General features: G+C 54.4%; 3 protein-coding genes, 3 long non-coding RNA genes and 1 other non-coding gene across 17 annotated transcripts in view; 3 read left to right on the plus strand and 4 right to left on the minus strand.

Annotated features, from left to right (window-relative positions):
* TEF (TEF transcription factor, PAR bZIP family member) overlaps positions 1 to 11,986 on the minus strand; it is a 29,611-nt gene extending 17,625 nt beyond the window's left edge. The window contains exon 1 of the mRNA XM_077948459.1: positions 11,836 to 11,986. Within this exon, the coding sequence (XP_077804585.1) occupies positions 11,836 to 11,902 (67 nt within the window). The 5' untranslated portion in view covers positions 11,903 to 11,986. The remainder of the gene's footprint in view (positions 1 to 11,835) is intronic.
* LOC114670350 (uncharacterized) lies at positions 75 to 27,218 on the plus strand. Its single transcript, XR_013398975.1, has 10 exons — positions 75 to 268; positions 14,686 to 14,803; positions 15,905 to 16,106; positions 17,115 to 17,279; positions 23,220 to 23,575; positions 24,776 to 24,878; positions 25,050 to 25,141; positions 25,580 to 25,819; positions 26,235 to 26,389; positions 27,082 to 27,218. It is a non-coding gene; the product is annotated as an uncharacterized LOC114670350 (long non-coding RNA).
* On the minus strand, positions 446 to 3,025 carry LOC144331648 (uncharacterized). The gene is made up of 2 exons (XR_013398990.1): positions 2,636 to 3,025; positions 446 to 777 (listed from the first exon to the last, which is right to left on the minus strand). It is a non-coding gene; the product is annotated as an uncharacterized LOC144331648 (long non-coding RNA).
* LOC144331664 (uncharacterized) lies at positions 696 to 11,986 on the plus strand. Its single transcript, XR_013399007.1, has 2 exons — positions 696 to 753; positions 9,828 to 11,986. It is a non-coding gene; the product is annotated as an uncharacterized LOC144331664 (long non-coding RNA).
* LOC114670725 (U6 spliceosomal RNA) lies at positions 3,895 to 4,001 on the plus strand. The gene has a single exon (XR_003720415.1). It is a non-coding gene; the product is annotated as a U6 spliceosomal RNA (small nuclear RNA).
* Positions 8,258 to 9,706, minus strand: LOC107000669 (uncharacterized; the record flags this gene model as incomplete). The annotated part of the gene is given in 5 exon segments (XM_077949123.1): positions 8,258 to 9,173; positions 9,176 to 9,221; positions 9,224 to 9,271; positions 9,273 to 9,307; positions 9,310 to 9,706. Coding segments are annotated over 5 exon segments (663 nt in total), but the record flags the coding sequence as incomplete, so codon positions are not given.
* Positions 20,018 to 27,344, minus strand: part of ZC3H7B (zinc finger CCCH-type containing 7B) — a 64,272-nt gene continuing 56,945 nt past the window's right edge. For 6 of the 11 annotated variants that reach the window (XM_077949472.1, XM_077949476.1, XM_077949473.1 and 3 more), the window contains 6 exons: positions 24,571 to 24,704; positions 24,311 to 24,416; positions 24,111 to 24,219; positions 23,694 to 23,827; positions 23,303 to 23,466; positions 20,018 to 22,934 (listed from right to left, as the gene is read on the minus strand). In XM_077949472.1, coding sequence (XP_077805598.1) covers positions 22,679 to 22,934; positions 23,303 to 23,466; positions 23,694 to 23,827; positions 24,111 to 24,219; positions 24,311 to 24,416; positions 24,571 to 24,704 — 903 coding nt within the window. In that variant the 3' untranslated portion in view covers positions 20,018 to 22,678. The remainder of the gene's footprint in view (positions 22,935 to 23,302; positions 23,467 to 23,693; positions 23,828 to 24,110; positions 24,220 to 24,310; positions 24,417 to 24,570; positions 24,705 to 27,344) is intronic. The other 5 variants (XR_013398950.1, XR_013398953.1, XR_013398954.1 and 2 more) reach the window with 3 other exon arrangements.

Consider the following 27,344-nt stretch of genomic DNA (forward strand, 5'->3'; position numbering starts at 1 on the left):
ATCCAGCATCCCTGCAGTGGCCCAGCCCATCTAGCAGGAGGGGTTGGGGGGTGGTATAGTGATAGCCCTTGGTTCAGGGTGTAGACACATGATCCAAACACCCACAGCCAGCTAAAAGTTGTCAAGCTGATGCAATCAGAATTTTGTTGAGGCTGGGCTTGGTGACTCACGCCTGTAATCCCGGCGCTTTGGGAGGCCGAGACGGGCGGATCACCTGAGGTCAGGAGTTCGAGACCAGCCTGGCCCACGGTGAAACCCCGACACTGTTGTAAGTACAGAAATAATTAGACGGGCATGGTGGCTGGCGCCTGTAATCCCAGCTACTGGGGAAGCTGAGGCAGGAGAATCCTGGGAAGTGGGAGGTTGCAGGGAGCCGAGATCGCACCACTGCACTCAAGCCTGGGCGACAGAGGGAGACTTCATCTCAAAAAATAAATAAAATAATTTTGTGGGGGGTTGAGAAGGAAAAAGAAGTTGGGTAGCTGACCAGGCCTGGAAAGCAAGAGATTTGAAGGACTTTCGGTGGTGGTAGGGACAGGATGATGGGTCTGATTCAAAAATTCAAGCTCTCGCTGCCACTCTAACTGAACCTCAGTCATTTTCTGAATCTGATGCCTCGGTTGTTTTACCTTTTGAGGCCTCCTTTTCCTTTTATGTCAAATGGAGTTGGGGCGGGCTTTACCTTATGGGGTTGCTTTTTTTTCTTTCTTTTTTTTTTTTTTGAGACAGTTTCCTCTTGTTGCCCAGGCTGGAGTGCAGTGGCACAATCTCGGCTCACTGCAACCTCTGCCTCCTGGGTTCAAGCGATTCTCCTGCCTCAGCCTCCTGAGTAGCTGAGATTACAGGCATGCGTCACCACGTCCAGCTAATTTATTTATTTTTCTTTTTTTCTGAGATGGAGTCTCACTCTGTCGCCCAGGCTGGAGTGCAGTGGTGGGATCTCGGCTCACTGCGAGCTCCGCCTCCCGGGTTCCCGCCATTCTCCTGCCTCAGCCTCCCTAGTAGCTGGTACTACAGGCGCCTGCCACCGTGCCCGGCTAATTTTTTGTATTTTTAGTAGAGACGGGGGTTTCACCACATTGGCCAGGCTAGTCTCGAACTCCTGACCTCAGGTGATCCACCCACCTGGGTCTTCCAAAGTGCTGGGATTACAGGCGTGAGCCCCGGCGCCTGGCCTACCTTATGGGGTTTCTGTGAGCCAATTTGTGTAGGTGCACAGTTGCAAACCTTCAACAAATGTAGTTTTCATAATTTTACCAAAATTGTTGGCATATCCATTATCCTAGAAGTTAGTAGGTTGCTTGTGTCACACTCTGTAGTGAAAATAGTTATGTCACTCTCTATAGTGAAAATAGTTAATCGTGTACAGAAAATTGGTTGCATTGTAGAATTGTTAGTGAGAATTCTGTGTGTGGCTAAACTTAAATATCTTTAGGGGAAGCTAACCTAGACAAAGGGCATTCCAAGGAAATTGATTAAATCAATACAGGGGCTGGGCATGGTGGCTCACCCTTGTAATCCCAGCACTTTGGGAGGCTGAGGCAGGTGGATCACCTGAAGTCAGGAGTTTGAGACCAGCCTGGTCAACATGGTGAAACGCTGTCTCCATTAAGAATACAGAAATAGGCTGGGCGCGGTGGCTCACGCCTCTAATCCCAGCACTTTGGGAGGCCGTGGCGGGTGAATCACGAGGTCAGGAGATCGAGAACATGGTGAAACCCCATCTCTACTAAAAATACAAAAAATTAGCTGGGCACAGTGGCGAGCCCCTGTAGTCCCAGCTACTTGGGAGGCTGAGGCAAGAGAATGGCGTGAATCCAGGAGGCGGAGCTTGCAGTGAGCCGAGATCATGCCACTGCCCTCCAGCCTGGGCAACAAAGGAGAGACTGTCTCAAAAAATAAAAAAAAAGGCCGGGCGCGGTGGCTCAAGCCTGTAATCCCAGCACTTTGGGAGGCCGAGACGGGCGGATCACGAGGTCAGGAGATCGAGACCATCCTGGCTAACACGGTGAAACCCCGTCTCTACTAAAAATACAAAAAACTAGCCGGGCGAGGTGGCGGGCACCTGTAGTCCCAGCTACTCAGGAGGCTGAGGCAGGAGAATGGTCTAAACCCGGGAGGCGGAGCTTGCAGTGAGCTGAGATCCGGCCACTGCACCCCAGCCTGGGCGACAGAGCAAGACTCTGTCTCAAAAAAATAAAAATAAAAATAAAAATAAATAGGCCAGGTGCGGTGGCTTACACCTATAATCCCAACACTTTGGGAGGCCAAGGCGGGAGGATCACAAGGTCAGATCAAGACCATCCTGGCTAACATGGTGAAACCCTGTCTCTACTAAAAAATACAAAAAATTAGCCGGGTGTGTGATGGGCACCTGTAGTCCCAGCTACTTGGGAGGTTGAGGCAGGAGAATGGTGTGAACCCGGGAGGTGGAGCTTGCAGTGAGCCAAGATCGCGCCACTGCACTCCAGCCTGGGCAACAGAGGGAGACTCCGTGTTTAAAAAAAAAAAAAAAAATTTAGCTGGGCATGGTGGTGAGCACCTATAATCCCATCTACTCAGGAGGCGGAGGCGGAGGCAGGAGAATTGCTTGAACCTGGGAGGCGGAGGTTACAGTGAGCCAAGATCTTGCCACTGCACTCTAGTCTGGGCGAGAGAGTGAGACTCTGTCTCAAAAAAAAAAAAAAGAAAGAAAGAAAACAATATAGGAAGCTTTTTAAAAAACCTGCTAGTTCAGCCATGAGGAGACTTGATTGATGGCTTAGAGTCATATCCATATAGTCTCATGGCTAATATGACATTATTGCTGGGAAGAAAAACCCATTCTCAAAGTATTAGAGGATGATTAATGATAACAGTGGAAGGTTCTAACACGTGTTTATGAGAAAGATGGGATGTAGTAAGAGGAAGTAAAGATTTAGATTTTCTTTTTTTAGCTGTAGTTATCCAAAATGAATAATGCCTACTCCAGTCATCTCCCAGCCTGGAGCAACTACCCTAACAGGCAAGTGATGCTGGTGAGAAGTGAGACTGGCAGGTTAAGCCTCCAGAACTTGGTGTTCATGTACTGACACTTCCCAAAGAGGGTTTTTTCCCCCTGGATAACCAGAGGGTAAATGATGTGTCACAAATGCTGCAGGAGCATTGTAAACACGTTCTCTATCGTGCTTAATTGCAAGCTGTGAGAGGTTAGCTACACTGCTAGTTTGCAGCATTAAACAGTGCTATCCTGCAGGTGGGAGCCATTATGTTCTCCTCTTCATTCTCCACCACAGCGGCCTCTCTCTATGTCTGCCTCCTATCACTAAAGTGGGAATAATGGTGTGACCTTGCCCCATCTTAGTGGGGGTATAAATGTTGAGAGAAGTAGTTAGCTAATTTCCATAGTCTGTGAGCCTTACAAAGAAAGAAACTCCGGCCGGGCGCAGTTTCTCACGCCTGTAATCCCAGCACTTTGGGAGGCCGAGACAGGCGGATCACTAGGTCAGCAGATTGAGACCATCCTGGCTAACACGGTGAAACCCCGTCTCTACTAAAAATACAAAAAATTAGCTGGGCGTGGTGGCGGGCACCTGTAGTCCCAGCTACTCAGGAGGCTGAGGCAGGAGAATGGCGTAAACCCGGGAGGAGGAGCATGCAGTGAGCCGAGATCATGCCACTGCACTCCAGCCTGGGAGACAGAGCGAGACTCTGTCTCAAAAAAAAAAAAAAGAAGAAATAAACCCCTTAAGAAGAACATGTTATTACATGATTAAGACTTTAAAGGCTGAGAGATTAGAGAGGTTTTTCAGGGGGAAAAAAGAGAGAAAAATAAAGGTATGATGTGGAACAGCGGCCCAGCCTGGACAACATAGTGAGACCTCATCTCTACAAACAGTAAACAATTAGCCTGATGTGCTCGCCTCAGCAGCACAAATACTAAAATTGGAACGATACAGAGAAGATTCTCATGGCCCCTGTGCAAGGATGACATGCAAATTCGTGAAGCGTTCCATTTTTTCAAAGAAAAAAATATTAGCTGAGTGTGGTAGTGCACCTGTAGCCCCAGCTATTCAGGAGGCTAAGGTGGGAGGATTGCTGGAGCCCAGGAGATCAAGGCTGCAGTAAGCTGTGATTGTGCCACACTGCGCTCCAGCCTGGGTGACAGAGAGAGACCCTGTCTCCAAATAACAAAAAACAAGAAACAAAACCACACTGGTTTCTTTTTTTTTTTTTTGAGACGGAGTCTCACGCTGTTGCCCAGGCTGGAGTGCAGTGGCGCGATCTCGGCTCACTGCAAGCTCCGCCTCCCGGGTTCCCGCCATTCTCCTGCCTCAGCCTCCTGAGTAGCTGGGACTACAGGCGCCCGCCACCGCGCCCGGCTAATTTTTTGTATTTTTAGTAGAGACGGGGTTTCACTGTGGTCTCGATCTCCTGACCTTGTGATCCGCCCGCCTCGGCCTCCCAAAGTGCTGGGATTACAGGCTTGAGCCACCGCGCCCGGCCAACACTGGTTTCTTTAGGGAAGCATGGGTCCTGGGACGGCAGTGACTTTGTGGGGAGACCCTCCTCAGTTTTTGACCCCGCCACATGGCCGTGGGCAAGCGACTTCTCCTAAGCCTCAGTTACTTTCCCTTGGAAACAGAGATGGATATGCCCACCTCACAGGGTGGCTGTGAGGATGACCTGTGATGTGTGATGCCAGGTGCCTGCCTGGCACGGTATACAGTGTGGAGTGGGTGGGTACCCACCCTTCCCCTCCCGTTCAAGCTGTGTTGGGTCAGGAGTAGAATTATTCTGGGTATGAGGACAAGGCTGCGGGCCTGAGGGTGGGTTTAGAGTCTAAACCACAGACAAGATTGGATGTGAAATGTCCATTTTCCAGAGCTAGACGACTGGCTGTATATTCTCGTCATTACTGTTCCAGAAACCTGCTAACCAGCCCAAGCTAAAAACTTTGTTCAGGCCTGGCACGGTGGCTTATGCCTGTAACCCCAGCACTTTGGCAGGCTGAGACGGGTGGCTCACTTAAGGCCAGCAGGTCAAGACCAGCCAACATGGCAAAACCCCATCTCTACGAAAATTAGCCAGGCATGGTAGCAGGCACCTGTAATCTCGGCTACTCTGGAGGCTGAGACAGGAGAATCACTGTAGAAGTTGCAGTGAGCCGAGATTGCACCACTGCCCTTCAGCCTGGCCTACAGAGCGAGACTCCGTCTCAACAAAACAAAACAAAACAAAAACAAAACAAAAACTTTGTCAGTTGAGCATATGCAGAATAAGTGATTTTCATGAAGCCATTTTGCCAGTTTGGATTATTTTTACTGAAACTTGAAGTTTAGAGGAGCTAAAAGTCCAACACAGGAGCCTTTGGCCAGATACCCTATAATGATCTGTTTGGGCATGTATTCAGCGCCTAGTAGAACAGTCCCATTCTGTTTTCTGAGTTACTGAAAATGGGACATGGGCCTGGGATGTGTGAGAGCAGGAGGGTGATAAGGCTTCTTCCATTGAGCTCTAACAAAGCCCGGTTATCTGTGTCTTTTGCCCAAATCAAATGCAGGAGGGCACAGTGCTTTGTTCAGGGTAGTAACTCAGTAAAAATATACTTTTTTTTTTTCTTTTTTCTTTTTTTAAAAAATTCCCAGCCGGGCGCAGTGGCTCACGCCTGTAATCCCAGCACTTTGGGAGGCCGAGGCGGGCGGATCACAAGGTCAGGAGATCGAGACCACGGTGAAACCCTGTCTCTACTAAAAATACAAAAAAAAATTAGCCGGGTGCGGTGGCGGGCGCCTGTAGTCCCAGCTACTCAGGAGGCTGAGGCAGGAGAATGGCGTGAACCCGGGAGGCGGAGCTTGCAGTGAGCCGAGATCGCGCCACTGCACTCCAGCCTGGGCGACAGAGCGAGACTCCGTCTCAAAAAAAAAAAAAAAAAAAAAAAAAAAATTCCCACCCCATCAGTAAATATTTGTTGGCTTGCTTTGTTCTTGGTGCTAGTAGAACGGTTAACCAAACCTTTCAGAGCTAAGTGATACGCATTTGGAGCATTAATAATGTTAAATAACAGTCACTGTGTTTGATTCACAATTGAACCTGGAACAGCAAACATGAGCCATCCTTCGGCAAGTCTGCCCGCACAAGCCTTGCCAGCAGCTCTCCTTTTTAGCCCACATGCCTGTGGCTGGGCTCTGTGGTTTGTACCTTGGTCTCAGTGTGTTCCAGGGGAGAAGTGGTGGGTGGAGGCTCTTCTCTGATTCTTGCCCTCCTCATCAGTACTCTCAAAAGTGCTAAAAGCATTCTTCTCTTCAGCACTGAAGGAGAGGCTGGTCCTGACCACCAGCGCCTCCTGCCTAAACACAGCTGATTGTGTCTCCCCTCTAGAATCCAAATACCAGGGGAGCAAGAGTAGAGTTGGTTTCATTCACCCCGGGCTCCCCAAGCATAGCAAATGCTCTGGAAGCACATGATGAGTGGCTGGGCGACCAAGAGCTACCGCCCGAGGCATGCTTTCAGAGCCCAGAGAACCCTATGGGTAGGCACGAGCCTGGTGTCAGGAGGAACTGGGTTTGAATCCTTCAACAACTGTGTGGCCTTCCCTCTCTGAGCGTTGATGTCCTCATTTGCAGAGTGGATGATTATACCTTCCTTACAGAGCCATTGCACAGATAATGACATAGGAGCACGCAATACAGTCCTGGCACATGCTCAGGAGATGGTGGCTGTCAAGTCAGGAGCCCGTCCTGTAGCATCCTAGCCATCTGGAAGGAGCACGCCTTGACACTGCCGTCAATGCCTGGCACTTGGTGAGAATTTGTTTCTCACATTTCTCTGAAGGGGTGGGGTGGGGGGCAGGTAGAGAAGAAGGCTCTGGGCTCCTAGGGTGGGAAGGAAGAAGAGAGAGACTGGCCCTGAGGGTAGCCAGTGTCCCTGAGTTCATTTTCTCACCAGAAGAACAGGGGAAATATACCATTTAGAAGGAGGTAGTGAGGATTAAACGAGCTAACATGTCCAGCACGTAGAAGGCCCTCTCCCCTATCCTCATCCCTGAAAGCAAACTCCTCGATTTCTCAGTTTTGCTCTGGTTCCCAGGCTGTGCATGGAGGCAAACACAGGGCCCTTTACTCAGGCCAAGCTCAGGAGAGCCCAGGCTGCACCGAGTCCACCCTCTTGGCTCATTTGTCTCAATCCACCAAGAGGATGACACCAAGGCGCTCTCTTCCTGTACCCCTGCCTCTGCCCCAGCAAGTCCTGCTGAGATCCTGCCTGTTATGAAATGGGGCTGTCCTGTTGCATGCAGGGCAGGTGGCACCATGCCTCTAGGAGCCTCAGCACGTGTTTCCAAGGAGACAGCTCTGTGTGTGTGTGTGTGTGTGTGTGTGTGTGTGTGTACGCACCAACTTGTAACATCCAGTTCTTCAAAGGAAGGTGGAAAGAAGGGAATGAGGGTCAGTTTGCAAGTGGGATGTAGGTAGAAGGCGCACGATGCCAGGCCACGCTGCTGTTTGCCTTTCACAGAAAAAATCAGCATGGCACCTCACGGTTTGCAGACGCTTTCACATGGGACAGCTCACTTAATCTTGGCAACAAGCTCGTGACACAGATACTCTTTTCTGCTTTTTTTTTTTTTTTTTTTTTTTTTTTGAGACGGAGTCTCGCTCTGTCGTCCAGGCTGGAGTGCAGTGGCGCGATCTCGGCTCACTGCAAGCTCCGCCTCCCGGGTTCACGCCATTCTCCTGCCTCAGCCTCCCGAGTAGCTGGGACTACAGGCGCCCACAACCGCGCCCGGCTAATTTTTTTGTACTTTTAGTTGAGACGGGGTTTCACCGTGGTCTCGATCTCCTGACCTTGTGATCCGCCCGCCTCGGCCTCCCAAAGTGCTGGGATTACAGGCGTGAGCCACCGCGCCCGGCCTTCTTTTCTGCTTTTTAAAGTTTGGAGATGGAGAGAGAGGGGGGCAAGTCCCAACCAGTGGGTGATAGAATTAGGATTTGTGTCCTGACTCTGATCATAAGCCCCCTGCTCTCTTCCCAGGGCCATGCTGCCTTGTCCAGAAAGGATTCTAGATCAGGAGTGCCCCTAGATGGGGATGCCACCTGCCCAGCCCAAAGCAAAGGCCTTGTTCAGCCTTCGAGCTGTATGTTCAGGCTCCATAACTCCCTGAAACGGAGGCCTGAGCGACTGGAGATGACAGGAAAATGGGAGGGGTATCTCTAAGCATAGCCAAGGCCCCACGGGAGAGGGAAGGATAGGGTATAAAATGCTAATCATATGATTTAGAGACGCGTGTCTTTCCAGAAGCTGGAAGAGAAAGACGTGAGAGCTGGAGTGAGCATTCTGGAACAGAATCGACTCTTGGAAAAGGATCCTTGGGAGACAGGGTGGGAGTGAAGACAGGAAGAGTGGCTTTCAGGATTTAGGTCCCAGGGACAGAGAGGGGAAACTGAGTCAGGGCTTGGGCTACAGACCCACCCTTTTGCTGGAAATGGATTTCTCTACCAAAAGGGAAATTGTTTGAACTCATGACCTAGAGTGAAGGCTACCAAGCAGCCATTGTCGCTGGAAACCAAGGGAGTCTGGGAGCTGGTCAGTTCTGGCAGAGAAAGTCTGTTTATCCAGGGACAGGAAAGAGGGAAGGTCTACATGGACTGGGCTGGGAGGCCCAGGGGCAGCATTAGGGAGAGGGGCTCCAAGTCTGGGTTTCAAGGGGCGTCATCGAACTAGAAAACGAAATGGGGCAGGGTGCAGTGACTCACGCCTGTAATCCCAGCACTTTGGGAGGCCGAAGCAGCTGGATCACTAGAGGTCAGGAGTTTGAGACCAGCCTGGCCAACATGGTGAAACCCGTCTCTACTAAAAATACAAAAATTAGCTGGGCGTGGTGGCAGGTGCCTGTAATCCTAGCTAGTCAGGAGGCTGAGGTAGGAGAATTGCTTGAATATGGGAGGTGGAGGTTGCAGTGAGCTGACATTGCGCCACTGCACTCCAGCCTGGGCAACAGAGTGAGACAATGTCTAAAAAAACAAAACAACAACAACAAAAAACAGTGGGCGCTGTGGCTCACGCCTGTAATCCCAGCACTTTGGGAGGCCGAGGCGGGCGGATCACGAGGTCAAGAGATCAAGACCATCCTGGCCAACATGGTGAAACCCCATCTCTACTAAACATACAAAAATTAGCCTGGCATGGTGGCGGCACCTGTAGTCCCAGGTACTTGGATGGCTGAGGCAGGAGAATTGCTTGAATTCTCTCCGCCGGGAGGCGGAGGTTGCGGTGAGCTTAAATTGTACCACTGCATGCACTCCAGCCTGGCGATAGAGCAAGACTCTGTCTCAAAAAAAAGGAAAGAAAGAAAATGAAAGTGGAGTGAGAGACTGCATGGAGCAGAGAGCAGAGAGCACACCTGGAGTTTCACACACACCGCACGGCTTTCCAGTACACTTCCCTCCCGCAGGAGGCGAGATACGCTCTGCACGTGACCTAAATGCGTGCTGAAGCACAGCCACGGGGCAAGTGAAAGAAGAGAAAATGGGGAGTTTGTAAACAGTCCTCCAAAGAGATAACTGCCCCCTTCCACTGGACGGGAGCAGCAGGAAGTCCACCAAAGCAAGGGCACGCAGGCCTGAGGGCATCCCTGTTTTCTGGAGCACCTGGTCTCTGTCGTCTTTCTCCCATTCAAACCCAAAGTCAGAGCAGTGGGAGATGGGAGAGAAGCCGCTTCAACAACAACTTAAGTACATGGTCCCCAATGGCAAGTAATTCCGTAATCATTCTGTGTGGCGGATATACCCTCTTTTCAACAAGGTCTATTGCTTTTCAGGTAGACATTTGTGTTTATAAATGGTCTGGAGATTCGGGCGGCTTTGGGAAACTGATCGCAGATTAGGGGGCAAGAATGTGCTGCGGTCGTTGTGACCCCTGTGGCTCTTCAACCCTCTTCCCCCCATTTTATCTAGCAGTTGGCTGCAGGCATCTGTCAGTCCCGTGGGACCTCATGCTTCTCACCCTCAGTGAGACGCCACATGAAGGGACAGGAGGTGACCCAAGACTGGCCCACACCCGTTGGACCTGCCCAGCCACGCTGGACTAACTAATTCTCGGCCACAGCTTGCCAGTGCTCGGCAAAGCTCTGCCTGAAACCTTGGGCGGTCCCCTATGTGCCAGGCCCTGACTTCGCTCATCCACAGTGAGGGAGGGGGACTTTCCGGCTATTGCAGGGCTCTGCAGACCAGCTGGGAGCCAGAGCCTGGCAGCTGCTGCCACACTTCAAAGGCCTTGTTATCCTCATCTGAGGAGCAGTGCCCCGAGTCGCCCCTGAGAATCCTCCCTACCGCACTGGCAGCCTCACCCTTCGTGTGCGTGCTGGGGGACATCCTGGGACACCTGAGGGGAGCCAGGAGCGGCTGCACCACCCTTCCTGGGTTCCTGGAACAAGGAGGGGACCGTCCACCTTAGCTTTTGGATAGGTGCTCAGCTCTGCCAACCCTCACAGGCCACTCAGAGATGCCAAAAAAGTCAGCTATGGCTTGTTTGTGGGTGTGGACTCCAAACGGGGGCAGATCCCTCGGGCTGAGTTGCAGAGGGCTTCCCTGAGGAGGTGGCCTTCTCGTGGTGAACAACTGGTGTCCCCAGTTCTAGGAGGCCCCAGGAGCGCCTTCTGTGACACTCATCTTGGAGGGTGGCCTGGAGTGTCCCAGCATTTGACAGTATGGGGTGTGATTGGAGGGGCCTGAGCCCAGAGCTGCATGCGAGAGCTCAGGTGCCCCTGCCCTGAGCTCCCAGAACCCCCTTCCCCATTCGGGCAATGTGTCCTTAGGAACAGAACCTGCTGACCCTCCTTTCCTGGTTTAGCACAAGCAAACCCACACCCGGTGCCAGAGGGGTGAAGGGAGGCCAGGGGCTGTGGGGTCTGTCTCCTGGCTCTGGTTTGGGAATGGGCTGAGAGCATCCTGTGGAAGGAAGTCCTGTAGGGACCACCAGGGCCACCTGGTGATGCTAGGTAGCAGGTGCTGGCACAGCAGGATGAGAGGGAGGCCTGAGAAAGGTCCCCTGAGAGGACACCCCAGGCACCCAAGTCAGACTCAGGCAGCAGAGGCCAATGGGCCCCTGTAAAGGCAAGGAGGAGTTGGAGCCCTGGGGACCTGGGGGTGACCCCTGAAGTCTGGGAACAGAAGAGATTTGGAGAGAGATTTATCAGGATTCTCTCCCAAACTAATCTGGCCATGGGGTTCCCAGGCAGGACTCAGGAGACAACTGGTGCTGGCCACCAGGTCTGCCCCGTGGTCCACGCCCTCCTCTCTCCTCCCTCGCGCGTGTTTTGCCTGTGGCATCCTAGGAACGCAGGGCTTCCAGCCTTGTGGTCCTGTTACATAACAGCTTCCATCCCATCCATGAGTTCAGCCCTCCGGCAAGCGGGAGCTGCAGCAGGCGCACCAAGGAAAGCCTCTGCTTCAGACCCAGGCTTCTGCTCCCCAAATCCACAGTCCCTGCCACTCTGCCACCCCCAGCGTACAGCGGGAGGGAGCTTCATAAACAGTCAGCGTCCAGCCAGATTCTTTCAACAGGACCCCCGTCCTGTCCTGTCCTGTCCTGGTCCCACATGAGCACAGCACCTGTCAGTGGCCACACACTGGCCATGGCTTCCCCAAATCCGGCAGGCCTAGGAAACAGTCCCAGAGCCGGTGTGACATATGCCTCTTCGAACCCCTCTCCGCACTCTGCACCCTGAGACCAAGGACACACCACTACCGGGACCCTCCCTGGCTTGGAGATGCGTGTCCTGCCACTGTGCTTGTGGCTGCCCCCTCGCACCCTCGAGTACCTGGGCAGCCAGCCATTGCCGGTCACCTGCGCTCCTACCTGTTCTCTTCTCTGGCCAAGGCAGAGAGTGCTCCAGCAGGGACTTGAGGACCTCAGGCATGTCCATGGCAGAGGCCACTGGGAACCGGTCGCAGCTCACACAGCCCAGCAGGAGGTGCTTGCTCCAGGGAGTTCAGAAGCAGCTGGAGAGGCAGGGGCCGGCCAAAGCCGCAGGCTAAGGGGAGGCAGGCGGGGTGGGAGCCTTGAGGCAGCCAATGGCCAGCACCAGTCCCGGCCCGCCCGTCCACCCCCGGCTTGGCCACCTGCCAGCTCCGGCTGCAGCCAGGCCTTCCCTTCCCGCTGCTTGGCAGGGCGGGCCTGGCCCTGCGCCAGCTGCAGCACGTGGAGCTGTCGCGCCAATCCTCTGACAGAGAGCTCAGCCTGTTATCTAACTTTGGAAAGGGAAGTTCTCCCCCAGGCTGGGAGCCATAACTGGGGCTGCCAGGTGAGAATGGTAAGCTCCACGCCCACAGCAAGCATGCATCGGCACGGAGGAGCCCTGGAGGCCCAGGCACGCAGTGGAAACCATCCCGGGCTAGGACCTAAGGCTGCAAGAGAAAAGGAGGATGACAGGCAAGGACAGCACCTCAGGCAGCCCAGCACAAGATACCCTGTGTTGGCAGATGCAGGGACGCGGGTGGGCATCATGCCTTCTCCTATGAGCTCGTGAGCCTCAAGGGCTTGTGGCATGTTTTGATGCTGTGTTTATGCCCTGCACGTTTACCCTACAAGGCACGCCAGTGTATATGTGGCATGCATAACTGGGGCTTTATACCCTCTACACAGCCTGAAGCCTGTTCCCCAAAAGGAAGTGACAAAACCTACTGCCTGAGGTTCTTTGGTCTTCAGGGGAGAGGGGAATAGGGGCAGGTGCCAGGAGACCAGGCACCACTGAAAGGGGGGCAGCTCTGCCAGCCTGCTTCAGGCTTGTCCTGGATAAGGAATCCCTGCTTCCCAGTCATCGTGGGGACTTAAGGTGCCAATTGGCTGTTTGCTGTGGTCCCCTCTCATACCTTCCCAGCAGGACGCTGGCCCCTGTGGTCTTCGGGTTACTTGGATGTGTGGGTGAAGCCAACGGTCTGGATGTCACCGTCCACCTCAGACCAGCATCAGAGCAAAGCCAGACTTGTCGGGATGCCAGGTTCTCGATTCTGCCATACATTGATGTGGGATCTTGAGGAAGCTTAGCAGCAATTCTGGGTCTCAGTTGCCGAACCACCTAATGTAGTGGCCTCTAAGGTGCTGTTCAGCTCTAGTTCTGTGGCTCTGAAGCTCCAGGTGGGCTGCAGTAAATGTTTGGTTTTCTGCATGGTAGCAGATTTTTTTTTTTTTTTTTTCTGAGATAGGGTCTTTGTTGCTCAGGCTGAAGTGCAGTGGTGGGCTCATGGCTCACTGCCTTATGCTTGCAAGTAGCTGGGACTATAGGTGCATGTGCTGCATGCTGCCCCACTGGACTTTCTTTTCTTATGTAAACACAGGGGCTCCCTGTTGCCCAGGCTGGTCTCAAATCCTGGGTTCAAGCCATCCTTCGGTCTTGGCCTCCCAAAGTCCTGGGATTACGGGTGTGGACACTGCCCCTGGCCTGTAGCTGGCTTTTCTTTTTCCTTCCTTCCTTTTTTTTTTTTTTTTTTTTGAGAGAAGTCTTGCTCTTGTCCCCCAGGTTTGAGTGCAATGACTTTATCTTGGCCCACTGCAACCTCCACCTCCCGGGTCCAAACGATTCTCCTACCTCTGCCTCCCAAGTAGCTGGGATTAAGGCACCTGCCACCACGTCCAGCTAATTTTTGTAGTTTTTAGTAGAGACAGGGTTTCACCATGTTGGCCAGGCTGGTCTCGAACTCCTGACCTCAGATAATCCGCCCGCCTCGGCCTCCCACAGTGCTGGAATTACAGGCTGAGCTACCGCACCTGGTCAGCCTGTAGCTGGTTTCTAAGCAGTCCTTTGTTGTTTCCCAAAATTCCATTTTGTACAGAATCAAAAATACTCCAGAAGCCCCTTCTGGCTTCTTCCTTTCCCCATGATCCCAGCTTATCCGCTAATTACCCACCCTCCCTCCCTAATGACCCACCCCAAATTATGCTCTTTCCCAAATTAATTAAAAATTAATTTTAACTTTTGAATACAAAAAACAGTACGTGGCTTAAAGCTCAAAACCTCCGATAAGGTTTGTTTATTTGTTTATTTAGAAACACGGTTTCGTTCTGTTGCCCAGGCTGCAGTACAGTAGCAGGATTTCAGCTCACTGCAACCTCTGCCTACCAGGCTCCTGCCTCAGCCTCCCGAGTAGCTGTGATTACAGGCACGCACCATTACGCCTGGCTGATTTTTGTATTATTAGTAGAGGCAGGGTTTCACATCGTTGGCCAGGCTGGTTTCAAACTCCTGACCTCAGGTGATCCACCCTCCTCGGCCTCCCAAAGTGCTGGGATAGGCGTGAGCCACCGTGCCCGGCCTCAATGAAGTATACTTTAGAAATGTCCTTTCTGGCCGGGCGCAGTGGCTCAAGCCTGTAATCCCAGCACTTTGGGAGGCCGAGACGGGAGGATCACAAGGTCAGGAGATCGAGCCCTTCCTGGCTAACACGGTGAAACCCCGTCTCTACTAAAAAATACAAAAAACTAGCCGGGCGAGGTGGCGGGCGCCTGTAGTCCCAGCTACTCGGGAGGCTGAGGCAGGAGAATGGTGTAAACCCGGGAGGCGGAGCTTGCAGTGAGCTGAGATCCGGCCATTGCACTCCAGCCTGGGTGACAGAGCGAGACTCCGTCTCAAAAAAAAAAAAAAAAAAAAAAAAGTAAGCATGTATATATGTGTATATTTATAACACACATACAAAACACTTAATTTTGCAGAGTTGTGTGTTTTGACCAGCAGAGAGTTTTGTGACTACAAAGGAGAGACCCCCTTACTGCTCTGTTTCCAGCCAGACCCCTGGCCAGTGCCCCTTGCTCTGCAACCCCGGGGGTGAAGGTAAGGGTGAGAGTGGGCCTGGTGTGCAGGCCCCCAGCTGACCTGTGATTTGCAGGAAGGGGCGGACTGAGGCTGGGCTGCCACATTCAGCATTCCTTGGCCCAGGAATTCTCTTGAGTGCAAGACTGCTTATCACAAAGGTAGAGTGGGCAGGTGTCCATCAGTACGATCTCAAAAGGAATACGAAGCACCCTGTATTTCTCAAACATACCCACCTGCTGCAAGACGTTTTTCTCTTGGAGATTCATTCCTGTGAGCTCTCTGCAGGCTCCCTTTTTTTTTTTTTTTTTTTTTGAGGTGGAGTTTTGCTCTCGTTGCCCAGGCTGGAGTGCAATGGCGTGATCTCGGCTCACCGCAACCTCCGCCTCCCAGGTTCAAGCAATTCTCCTGCCTCAGCCTCCTGAGTAGCTGGGATTACAGGCATGTGCCACTGTGCCTGACTAATTTTGTGTTTTGAGTAGAAACAGGGTTTCTCCATGTTGGTCAGGCTGGTCTCGAACTCCTGACCTCATGTAATCCACCCACTTCAGCCTCCCAAAGTGTTGGGATTACAGGTGTGAGCCATTGCGCTGGCCTCTGCAGGCTCCTTTTAATGTGCAAATGTCCTAAGCCTCTGAGACCATGAATGAGTGCTTATCACATACCTGGCACCAGCCTAAACCCCACGAGGAATTCAAAGTTTAATAACATACCCAGCCAGGCAACTCCCTATCCTTAGAGAACTTTCACACCACTGGGAGTCCATATTGGCAGCCCCCAGTCGGCACTCACAGTGTCCAGCTGGCAGCATCCCCTAGGTCAGACAGGGACCACACCAGTGGGTTGCTGGGCCAGGCAGCCAGGGAGGCAAGAGGTAGTGGGAAGGGAAGGCCATATACATACCTAGAGACCTTTGGATGGGGGCCACATGCCGGGAGTATTGGGATTGTCTGCCCTTCTTGGACTTCCTAGCTCAGGTGTCTGATGTCCACTGCAGATGGTCTGAGGTCTGTTGGTGTCCTTATCAATGCCACTGAGCCCACCCCATGCCCTGTGCTTGAGTTTTCATCAACTGTATTTACCCCTAGTTCACTAGGAATGTGGTGTTCTTTGTGCCTACAGCTATGTCTCTGCAGGGGAGCTGTAATGCCAGACAGGAGTCCGGAGTCAGAGTCACAGTGGCCCCATAAGAACATCTAACGCCTTGTGCAGCTGAGAGGCCGGGCTGAGGGAGAACTTTATCAAGAATACGTTCTCGGCCGGGTGCGGTGGCTCACGCTTGTAATCCCAGCACTTTGGGAGGCCGAGACAGGCGGATCACGAGGTCAGGAGCTCGAGACCATCCTGGCTAACACGGTGAAACCCCGTCTCTACTAAAAATACATTAAAAAAAAAATGAGCCGGGCGTGGTGGCGGGCGCCTGTAGTCCCAGCTACACGGGAGGCTGAGGCAGGAGAATGGTGTGAACCCGGGAAGCAGAGCTTGCAGTGAGTGGAGATCGCGCCACTGCACTCCAGCCTGGGTGACAAAGCAAGACTCCGTCTCAAAAAAAAAAAAAAAAAAAAAAAACCAAGAATACGTTCTCAGCCAGGCACAGTGGCTCACTCCTGTAATCCCAGCACTTTGGGAGGCCGAGGTGCGCAGATCACCTGAGGTCAGGAATTCTTGACCAGCCTGGCCAACATGGAGAAACCCTGTCTCTACCAAAAACACAAAAATTAGCTTAGTGTGGTGGCACGTGCCTGTAATCCCAGCTACTTGGGAGGCTGAGGCAGGAGAATCACTTGAAGCTGGGAGGCAGAGCTTGCAGTGAGCCGAGATCACACCACTGCACTCCAGCGTGGGCGACAAGAGCAAGACTCTGTCTCAAAAAATTTTAAAAAAAAGAATATGTTCCCTGTGCCTCGTCCCCTCCTTGACCAGCAGCGCATATTCACTTCTAGGTCCAAAACGAAGGTGCCAGAAGAGGCTGGCATAATCTTACTGATCATCAATTGAGCAGGTCCAGTGGCTCTGGCTGCGTTTTCCTGAGGACCGGGGGATATTTCCCAGGGAGGCTGCAAAGGGCTTCCAGGTGTGGGGATAGATGGATGCAGTTCTTTGCAGAACTGTTAAGGGCTTTCTCTGGAAAGGTTCAGAACTGAGGCAGCTGGTGCACTGTGTTGGTCGTGTTCACTGAGGCCCCTCCTCACAGACTTACTGATCATGACTTACTGCAGCCTCAACCTCCTGGGCTCAAGCCAACCTTCCACCTCAGCCTCCCAAGTAGCTAGGACCACAGGTGTGGACCACCATGCCCAGCTAATTTTACATTTTTTTTTTTTTTTTGTAGAAGACCAGACATAGGCCTGCGTTCAGTAACTGGGAGCTGCTGAAGCCAGCTCTGACTCATCGATAGGACGAATACCAGCTACTGACCATAAATATCCAGGTGACACGGGTGCATGGAACTGCACATGTGAAGTAAAAATTAAGAGAGAAAGAAAGATGCAGAACAGTAAGTGACATGGATTACAATGATGAATCTTTTTAAAGCTTCAATTCCAGTTTCACCTCCTCCAGGAAGTCCTCCCTGGCTCCTGAGCCTGGATGAGGTACCTCCCCTGGTACCCTGAGTGTCTCCCCCCTGTCACCCAGATCACATCATTCTACAGTCTTCTGTTAAGTCGGTCTCTTTTAGCACTGACTGAATTGAAGGGGAAGCAGTTTCTTAAGTAATCTTGTATTTCCTGGATCTGGGATGGACTGGGTGCTCAGTTGATGTTTACCAATCTGAGTCACATGAGGACCAGAAGATAATTTAAGGGAATTGACAAGAATTTACAAATTTATTCCACTAGGTGTGTTGAAGTCCTGCTTTTTTTTTTTTTTTTTTTTTTAAGACAGAGTCTCACTCTGTCACTCAGGCTGGAGTGCAATGGCATGGTCTCAGCTCACTGCAACCTCTGCCTCCTGGGTTCAAGTGGTTCTCCCACGTCAGCCTCTCGAGTAGCTGGAACTACAGGCGTGTGCCACCACACCCAGCTAATTTTTGTATTTTTAGTGGAGACGAGGTTTCACTATGTTGGCCAGGCTGGTCTGGAACTCCTGATCTCGTGATCCACCCGCCTCGGCCTCCCAAAGTGCTGGGATTATAAGCGTGAGCCACCGCGCCTGGCCTCTGCTTGTCTTACTCTAATTGTTCCTTTATTTTATTTATTTTTTTGAGACAGGATCTTGCTCTGTCTCCCACGCTGGGAGACAGTGCTGTGATCATGACTTACTGCAGCCTCAACCTCCTGGGCTCAGGCCAACCTTCCACTTCAGCCTCCCAAGTAGCTAGGACCACAGGTGTGGACCACCATGCCCAGCTAATTTTACATTTTATTTTTTTTTTTGTAGAGATACAGTTTTACTGTTGCTCAGGCTGGTCTCAAGCTCCTGGCCTCAAGTGATCCTTCTGCCTTGATCTCCCAAGGCAGGATTACAGGAGTGAGTCACCCAGGGAAGGTCTTGATGCAGGCACACGAGCTCTGCAGCCTAAAGATGAGTCTGTATTTTTCTTCTGGGAACTCTGCTTTGCCACGGCACTTTGGTTTTTCACAGTGTATCCAGAAGTGCTGTGAATTCCAGAATGTCAGGGCTGAAGGGACATTTGCCGATACCCAGTTCCCAGTGGTTCTCGATCTTTTTTCTGCCTCCTTCCTGAGAGTCTTTGGAACCTTCGCTGAAACTCTCTGGGCTATAAACATGGACAGCAAACTTCCAGGGCTGCTGTGAGGGGCGGATGTACTGTCTGCACAGTACCTGCTGCAAACAAGATGCTCAATAAAGCTGGCTGCTTTTGTTCCTCGCGCCATCATTTATCAAACATCTGAGCATCTACTGCATACCTGGCCCAATGTCTTCAGGCAATTCTCTGGTCCCGAACCTCTGTCTGTCCACTCCACACTGCAGTTTAAAGCTGCCTGGGAAGCCGGGCATGGTGGCTCATGCCTGTAATCCCAGCACTTTGGGAGGCCAAGGCGACAGGTGGATCACTTGAGGTCAGGAGTTCAAGACCAGCCTGGCCAACATGATGAAACCCTGTCTCTACCAAAAATACAAAAATTAGCTGGGCATGGTAGTGGGCGCCTGTGGTCCCAACTACTCAAGAGGCTAGGTAGGAGAATCACTTGAACCCTGGAGGCGGAGGTTGCAGTGAGCCGAGGTCATGCCACTGCACTCCAGCCTGGGTGACAGTGAGACTCTGTCTCAAAAAAAAAAGGGAAAAAAAAAGCTGTCTGGGGAGAGCTTGCTCTTGGACATGAGCAGTACCTCCCTACGAGACCCCCGCTATCACCTGCAGCCATGCACGATCCAAAAGATTTGACGAAGTACCTCCCACCCCAGCAGACTGAGTCCCTGAGAACTCCAGATCTAATATATCAGCTCCTTTTATTTATTTATTTTTGAGATGGAGTCTTACTCTGTCACCCAGGCTGGAATGCAGTGGTCCTATCTCAGCTCACTGCAACCTCTGCCTCCCAAATTCAAGCAATTCTCTGGCCTCAGCCTCCCAAGTAGCTGGGATTACAGGCGTGCGCCACCACGCCCGGCTAATTTTTGTATTTTTTAGTAGAGAGGGGTTTTCACTATGTTGGCCAGACTGGTCTCAAACTCCTGACCTCAGGTGATCTGCTCCCAAAGTGCTGGGATTACAGGCATAAGTCACCGTGCCGGGCCCCCCGCCAGCTCCTTTTAAAGATGAGGAAACTGGACCCATGTGACTTCCGTCTCCTTTGGGTTCACAGGAGCCAGGGTTGTGGTCGGGACCATAGGCATGGCCCCCGCCTTCCTGGAAGAGCCGCCTCCAGAAAGGGCAGAGGCGGGCCCTGGAGCCCAGCTGGGCACACTGCAGCATAAGTGTAGGGAAGTGTGGGCACCACTGGCAGCCCCACGTGGAAGGCTGAAAGCAGGCAAGCTGCGGATGAGCCAGGGAAGGGTGGCAAGTGGCAGCATGTCGTTGCCAGTGAGATGCTGCCAGAGCCGGGGTCAGCTGGCCTCCGTGTATACACAGGGACACAGACCTGCCCCTCACCCCGGGGAATGCTTAGCGTTCCTCAGAGTAGCTAGCACGGGCCAGGTCTGTCCCATGAGGACAGAGCAGCTAAGGCCCCTGGATATAAGTGCCAGGTGGGGAGGAACAGGAGCGACACCTCGGGGACAGAGGTCAAAGTGTACAAGTTTATTTTCTAGAACAAAGGCTAAAAGAAGCAAGTTTCTTTCATTTTATTTTAAGAAGGACAAAAATTGTTATTAAAACATCTACATTATTATCAAGATACTAGACCTTATGAATATTTAATATTAAAGTGTGGTATTCTTAAATTTTTAATACACAGACATTTTAAAGGACCATTAAATTGATGGCTGCCCAGCTGAGAAATGCAGCATCCCTCCCCACCCACCCCGCCCCCATGCTTGCCATGCCACCTTGTCCCTGCCTGCCGGGGAACACAGGTCCCAGACTCAGCCCTCTGAGCCTCCCAGCCAGGGGCCCTAGGAGGCTCACAACAGCAATAGTTACCCTCATCATTAAAAGGGCCTTCTTGTCCCTCCTCCCCATCATACTCTGCCTCCCACCCTCTCTTCCTTACCCTGTGGGGGCTCCAGCTCTGGCCAGGCCAGGGAGCCCCAGATCCCAAGGGTCCCTGGACAGATCACAGGCTGAAGATGAAAACTCTGGACTTGAATCCTGTTCCTTTCAGCGGGGAGACAAATACAAATCACCTTTTTTCCCTGAGCACTCCCACTCTCTCCGCAATCGATGGGGCTGGTCTGGGACGCTAGCAGAGCTGGGCCTGGGGAGGGTGGCTCCTGCCCCTGGCTGCCCGAATCACCTCTGAGCCATGGCTCCAGTCCCTGTCACCTTGCAAATGGCCCGATGGCCCCTGAAACCCTCCTAATCACACAAGGATGGCTGCATTTTCTGGCCAAATTCTTTATCTTTAGCCCTCATAAAAGTGACTCCTTGGATACCACACACATATATAATATTATATAGAGCGATATATTTAATACCTGTGTATATATGCATCACGGGGGCGACATATATACACACTAGAAACAAGGCTGGTGACAACAGACTGCAACACCACGGATCAGGGAAAACAAGTATCATCGACATCACGGCCACACACAGCCACAGCCCCCACCTTGGGTGTGGTCTCCCCTCCTCTACAGCCACACCACCAGCACCCAAACTGTGCAGTGCTGGCCTGCTGGGGGCAGGGGGTGGGGCAGGGAAGAGGAAAGAGTGCATGCCACAATTATCAGGAAAGGTTGGGCAGTGGCGGTGGGAGGAACAGTGGCCCCTTCAGCCCTGGGCAGCCCATCACTGCGTCAGCGAGCGCTGGCAATCCTTGCTTGAGAAGAGTGGGGTGGTCCCTTCTCTCCTTCTCACCCCCCTACAGCCTAATCCCTGGTTCCTTCCGGGGCTGCCCCACTCCTGTGCCAATGGTGTGGGGCATTCTGGAATGTCTCGGGAACCAGGGGAGGGTGGATCTGCCCGTGGAGGGTGGGGTGGAGAGGAGGGGGGTGCACACAGACATGTCAGACGAGAGGGACGAGGGAGGCCTTGGTGAGTGGGGGCAGGGGCTGCGGGTCCGCTGGAGTCCCAGACAGCTGGTAGGGCCAGGGATTAGGGAGGGGCTAGGACAGACGGTTATAAATGTATGTCTGGGTCTAGAGGAGAGGACATACTGGGTCCCCAAGAAAGAGGGGCCGTGTCCCATCCTGGAGTGGCCCATGGTGCCCGGGGTCAAGCCTCCCTTTTCTCCATATTCTCCAGACCCTCACCCTTCCCACCTCCCACACAGATCCTGAGCTCATGGTGTCCTGCCCTCTGCCACCTTTCCCAGAGTGCATGTCGGGAGGCAACCTCTGCTGCTGCACCCAAAGAGACCATCCTTGGGAGGGGGCAGTCCCTTCATGGGGTGCTCACATGGCCAGCCCTCCTCTGGGCCTCCCTTCCCCAGCCCCCAGGCAGCGCTGCCTGGGACCCCAGCTGCACACCGATTCAGAGACCGTCACATCCCTGCTGAGGGGACCGTGGGCTTGGCCAATAATTGGCCCTGAGTCTTTTGAGCCCTGTTTTCATCCCAGCTCTGCCTTGTGCTGGGACCCTGGGCGGACCACTCCTCCCTTCTAGGCCTCAGTTTTCCTCTCTGCAAAATGGGGTTTGGGCTGGATCATCTCTGAAGGCTCTGAGGACCTACAGTCTATTTTCACTGGCCCACGAGGGAGTAGGGTTCAGGTGGTGGCATCAGAGAAAGGCCGGGAACTCCTTAAGCTCCAAAGATCCTCCAGCCCCGCTCCTCCCAGCCTTCCCGAGGGGAAGCTGAAAGCTGAGGCCCCAGAGGGTAAGTGACCAGTACAGTGTTCCCAGCTCCATCCTGGGGCTACATTTTAAAGCTAATGGGGCCTCCGCCCTCTGTTGTGTCCTGATTTGCCCCCAGGAGGAGGGGGTGGGATGAGGACCGGCCAGGGCGAAGGACGCTCCTGCTGCAGATTCAAGTGGGGACCCCAGGCTCCCCAGCCCTGAGCTTTGGGCCCCCATTAGGAGCAGACATAAGTTAAAGCTGGAGGCTGAAGCTGGAGGGGTCAGCCAGGCCCCTCCCTCCTCAACCAGGAGAGCCATGGGGTGGGGGAAGGGCTGCCCAGGTTTCAGCGGGGCCTCCGGGGGCTGCAGCATGTGCGCCTGGGTACGCACACCGGGGCGGAGGTGGGGAGAAGATGGACGGGGCCTCAGGGGGCTGGGGGCTGCCTGATGAGGGCGGCCCCCCACCCCGGCTGGCCTGCCCTGACCCTTCTATCAGGCCTTCTGGCCCCACCCACCCCTGACCCCAGGACTTCGCCCATGGCCAACACCTGGCCCTACTCCCCGGTGGTGGTGGCGGCAGCAGCAGCAGCAGGGGCTTCTGGGGTGGCACCGGCAGGGTCCCCATCCTCTTGCAGCAGGAAGTTGTATTTGCCAAAGTCGTCATCCCGTGGGCACAGGAGCATGTCCTTGCGAGCCTTGGCCAGCTTCTGCTTCAGCACCTCGCGCCGATCCAGCCACTCGTTGAGCTCCTCCTGTCCATGGGCGCAGCGGCACTTGTCCCCATCTGGGCAGGCTTTGCCCTTCTGGAGCCTGTGGGTGGCAGGAGGCTCACTGCCCGAGCTCTGTGCCCTTCCCACCCCGGGCTGTCAGTCTGAGGCCAGCCACTTGACCTCCCCGAAGACAAGCCTCTCCCTCGGCAGCTGGGTCCCAGCTCAGGGAGAACCTGGGTGTCTTGACCCCCTCTGGGATCTGCCCCACAGCTGCAAATTAGAGGTCTGGATAGGTCTGAGCCCAAACCTCCAATCCACCCTTCCCCACCACCCCCAAGACTGCAGTCACAGCCAAGCCTCACCACCCTCTGCACACCACCTCCAGGCCAAGACGAGCCAGAGCTGGCCACAGACTCCATCTCCTCGGGCCACCCCATGTCCCACCAGGCCCTGCTCTCCCAGGAGCACCTGTCGCAGAGCCGGAACTCGCCCATGGGGAAGCGGAAGGCCCAGCCGCTGGCGTCACTGTCGGACGTGAAGACCTTCTCCTTGTGCTTCTCAGACTGGATGTGCTGCTGCCACTGCTTCTTGCTGTTGCTGTTCTTGCCGCAGAGCCAGCAGTGGTAGCCCATCTGGGGGCACAGCCATCGTGGGTGCCTGCTCCCCCACACCTCTGCCCGGACCACCTCCCTCGAGAGGCTGAGCGCTGGCCAGCTGGGCCTTCCAGGCTGCCCCTCCCAGGTGAGGCTCAGACCACAGCCCCGAGCACAGCCCCGAGCACAGCCCCGAGCACAGCCCCGAGCACAGCCCAAACCACAGCCCCGAGCACAGCCCCGAGCATGCAGGGCAGGGGCATTACCATGATGTCTGCGTAGTCTGTGGGCATCTGGATCTGCTTCTCCCCTTCCCGAGAACTGATGGGGGTCCCTTCCCCAGGCTTCCCTGGGTTGTGTTTTTTCAGCCACATGTCATAGGTCTGCTGCATGTCCAGGACTGGGCAGGGGCAGGGAGACAGGGCACCTGCTGAGGGGCTTCTCCATCCGTTCTGCCCCATGGTCCCCACTTGATTTGGGAGCCATGAGCATCCCAAGTCCTGCTGATGGGCTGCTTGGCTTCAGGGCCTGGCCTCAGACAGGGCCCGGCCTAGGGTTGGCGGAGAAGGGCCCAGGCAGCAAAAGGGGGTGCAGCAGACGCTCTTGGGCCCGCTGGTGAGTTGAGACTTTCAGCACCGAAGAGACACCGGGGGAGGGCCCGCCCACCCCGTCTGCCCACTCACTCTTGTTCTCCTTCATGAAGGTCCACATGTCCCTCTCCTCCGGGCTGTGTGCGAAGGAGCAGTTCCCCACATATTGGCACTTGCGGCCGTTCTGTGCATGGATGCAGAGCTGCGGGGTGGGCATGGGGAGAGCCTCTGAGTCCCGCTGGAAAGCATCGCTGCCTCCTCGGGGCCCCCCAGCCCCCCGTCCCAGCACTCACATCGTATTGCTGTGGGAAGTTGCGAATGGACGGCAGGGGCCTCACTGACACCCACTTCCTCTTGGCCTTGGACATCACCAGAAGGACCCGCCGCTCCTTGGTCCAGCTGCAGGACAGAGCAGGGTTGGGGAGAGGTCAGGGCACAGCCTGCGTGCTGTGTGACCTCTGTGGAGAGCCCTGGCCTCTCTCAGTTGGCCTCCACACCTGTGGTGGTCGGGTGGCCCCATCCCACCTGAGCCCCCACCTGGCATCCCACTCACCAGTGCCGGGCCTTGGCACTGCAGTACTTGAGGTCCTTGTCAGGCTCCACCACCTGCCCGTTCCTCCAGCACTGGCCACATACAAACTTCATTTGCAGGTCAAAGGTGCTGGGCCCATGTGTCCTCGGGGCACCCTGTCGGGGGATGGGGAGGGGGGTTGGTGAAGCTGCAGGCACCAGGCCTGAGGCCCTGGGTCTTCACACAGGTAGCCTCCTGGAGAGCCGTGGAATAAGCTGGTCTGCTCCAGGGTCTTCCTGGCAGGCAGTGACCTCCCAACGGCAGGCCCAAGGGCTTCTCAGGGGAGCCAGGTCTGGAACGGGGCTCCCCTTTCCACCCTCTGTGGCTGGTCCCTGCCTCGTCCAACTCCCTGGGAGGCCTGCTGGGTGGAAGCTGCATTTCCCAGGGCAAAGCTCCGTTCTGCTACACTCCCTGCCTTTGCACAGGCTGTTCTCACTGCCCTTCCTCCATTCTTCATCCAGCCTGTTCTAGAAATTCCTTCAAAACTCAGCTCAAGCGCATCTCCTGTGGGAAGCCGGCCCTGGAGCTCTCCTAAGCTGCAGCTGTCCATTCGGTGAGCTCCCACGGTCTCTAAACTGCTCCTGTTGACCGACTCACCCGACTATGAGTGCCGAACCTGTAGAGTGGGGGGTCCGGGAGATGGGAAGCCACCCCGGTGGGGGTGGGGTGGTGGTGGCAGGAGTCAGCCTTGGGCGGTGGGACAGGCATCTGGGTGGCCCTGGTCTCTGGCCCTCCCTCCAGGGCAAGGCCTTGCTGGTCTCTAAGGCCCCACCTACCACGTTCCTTCTCTGCCCTATGTCCCAGCCTTTGGCCTGCTCTTCTGCACCCCTGGGACAGGGCTGAGAGCCAGAGGTGGGAAAAGTGCTCGCTCCGCCTTGTCTCCTGCCACCTCGAACCCCCTCAGCTGGCTACACTGGCCAGCCTGCCGCTCTGTGAATGCACCAGCTGTCCCTCCTCCCTCGTGTAACCTTGAGCCTCCCGGTCTTCCCAGGATCCTTGGGTGCAGGGTCACCCCTTGCTCTTCCAGGCTGCTGGGCGTGATCCTCCTGCCACAGGAACTCCCCCGCAGGAGCTGTGGCCTACTCCCCTGTGTCCCCAGCACTGCCCTGCCCAGGGCCTGCCCTGGAGCAGGAAGGAGCTGTCCTCATTGCTGACTGACCCCTGGCCTGGCGCTGGACAGCTCGCGGGCTGCTCAGCCCCAGGATAACACACGTATGACCCCGGTAATAAGGTGAGGTCAAGCCTTTATGAGCGGGACGGCCTGCACTAGAGCAGGCAAGAAGTGGACCCATGTGGCTACTGATTTCTGGGTGTTCCCCTCGATTCTCACAAGAAGCGTGACAGGAAGGCATTATTACCATTTCCCAGGCGGGATAAAGGGGGCACCGAGGGTATGGTGGCTTAGCCACGGCACTAATGACAGCCACTGCAGTCCTGAGCTCTTCCCTCAAAGCCAGACCCCGTGCCCATGTTCATGACTGCATAGTCTCACCAGCTCTTGCCATAGCAAGTGGCAAGAGGGGTCTCACTATGTTGCCCAGGCTCATCTCAAACTCCCGGCCTCAAGGGATCCTTCTGCCACAGCCTCCTGCGTAGCTGGGCTGCATGTGCACTACCACACCCAGCTAGTGTTCTCTCTTTGAAAGGTGCCATCAGCCCCTCACTGCTTCCCTGCCAGCTCCTGGCCAGAAGGAAAAAGAAACAGACGGGGAGGGGAAAAGAGGACTGCACGGGAGACTGATGGAGGGCAGCAGGGACCAGGAAGAGGGGAGAAAAAGAGAAGAGGACCAGGAACAAAGAGGTCAGGGAGCAAGGGAATGCTCGAGGTGGTGGGCAGCCCTGCCAGCCAGCCTGGCCCAGGGACCCCCAGGCAGCCTGCCCTGCTCCCTGTCACACCCTGGTCAGCCTCCTGAGTGGTCCAGGGGCCCAGCCTTCCCCCAAGTTAATCAGCGGGTGGCCTCACGTGGATGAAAGGGTCAGTGCTCACGTGTGGATGGCATGGAGGCTTCATCTCACACTTACTGTCTCCTGGGCGCTGGGCCCAGCCCTCTGAGCCCCAGGGCCCTCCACTGTCAGCTACGTTACGGTGATCCCACCACCTGGGGACGATGTGAGCACAGGGCAGCTTAGGTTGGCTCCTGTGAGCCTCACACCCACCCCGGGAGATGGGAGGGTCAGGGTTCTGATCCTCATCTGGGAGTGATGGATGAGAATGCTGAAGGTGGAGAGGGAGAAGAGTGAGCCCCGGACAGGATGTCAGAGAACCTGGGAATTGCCCCACTCAGTGTGCCCCTGGGCAAGTCACTAACAATCTCTCAGCCTCAGCTTCTCTATCTGCAAATGCCACAATCCCATGGCTCCCATCTTCAGGACTATGGCGAAGATCAGGAGGGATGGGAGGGGATACCACAATCAGTGGTGTCAGCCTGAGCAGTACTGGGATATTTACAAGGTCTCGGCGTATTTCTCCTGAAGTCTTTTTTTTTTTTTCAGATGGAGTCTCGCTCTGTCACCCAGGTTAGAGTGCAGCGGCGTGATCTCGGCTCACTGCCAGCTCCACCTCCCAGGTTCGTGCCATTCTCTTGCCTCAGCCTCCAGAGTAGCTGGGACTACAGGTCCCCGCCACCACGCCCCACTAATTTTTTGTACTTTTAGTAGAGATGGGGTTTCACCGTGTTAGCCAGGATGGTCTTGATCTCTTGACCTTGTGATCCGCCCGCCTCGGCCTCCCAAAGTGCTGGGATTATAGGTGTGAG

This window comes from Macaca mulatta, chromosome 10 (genome assembly GCF_049350105.2).
Source record: "Macaca mulatta isolate MMU2019108-1 chromosome 10, T2T-MMU8v2.0, whole genome shotgun sequence".
Lineage (NCBI taxonomy): Eukaryota > Metazoa > Chordata > Mammalia > Primates > Cercopithecidae > Macaca > Macaca mulatta.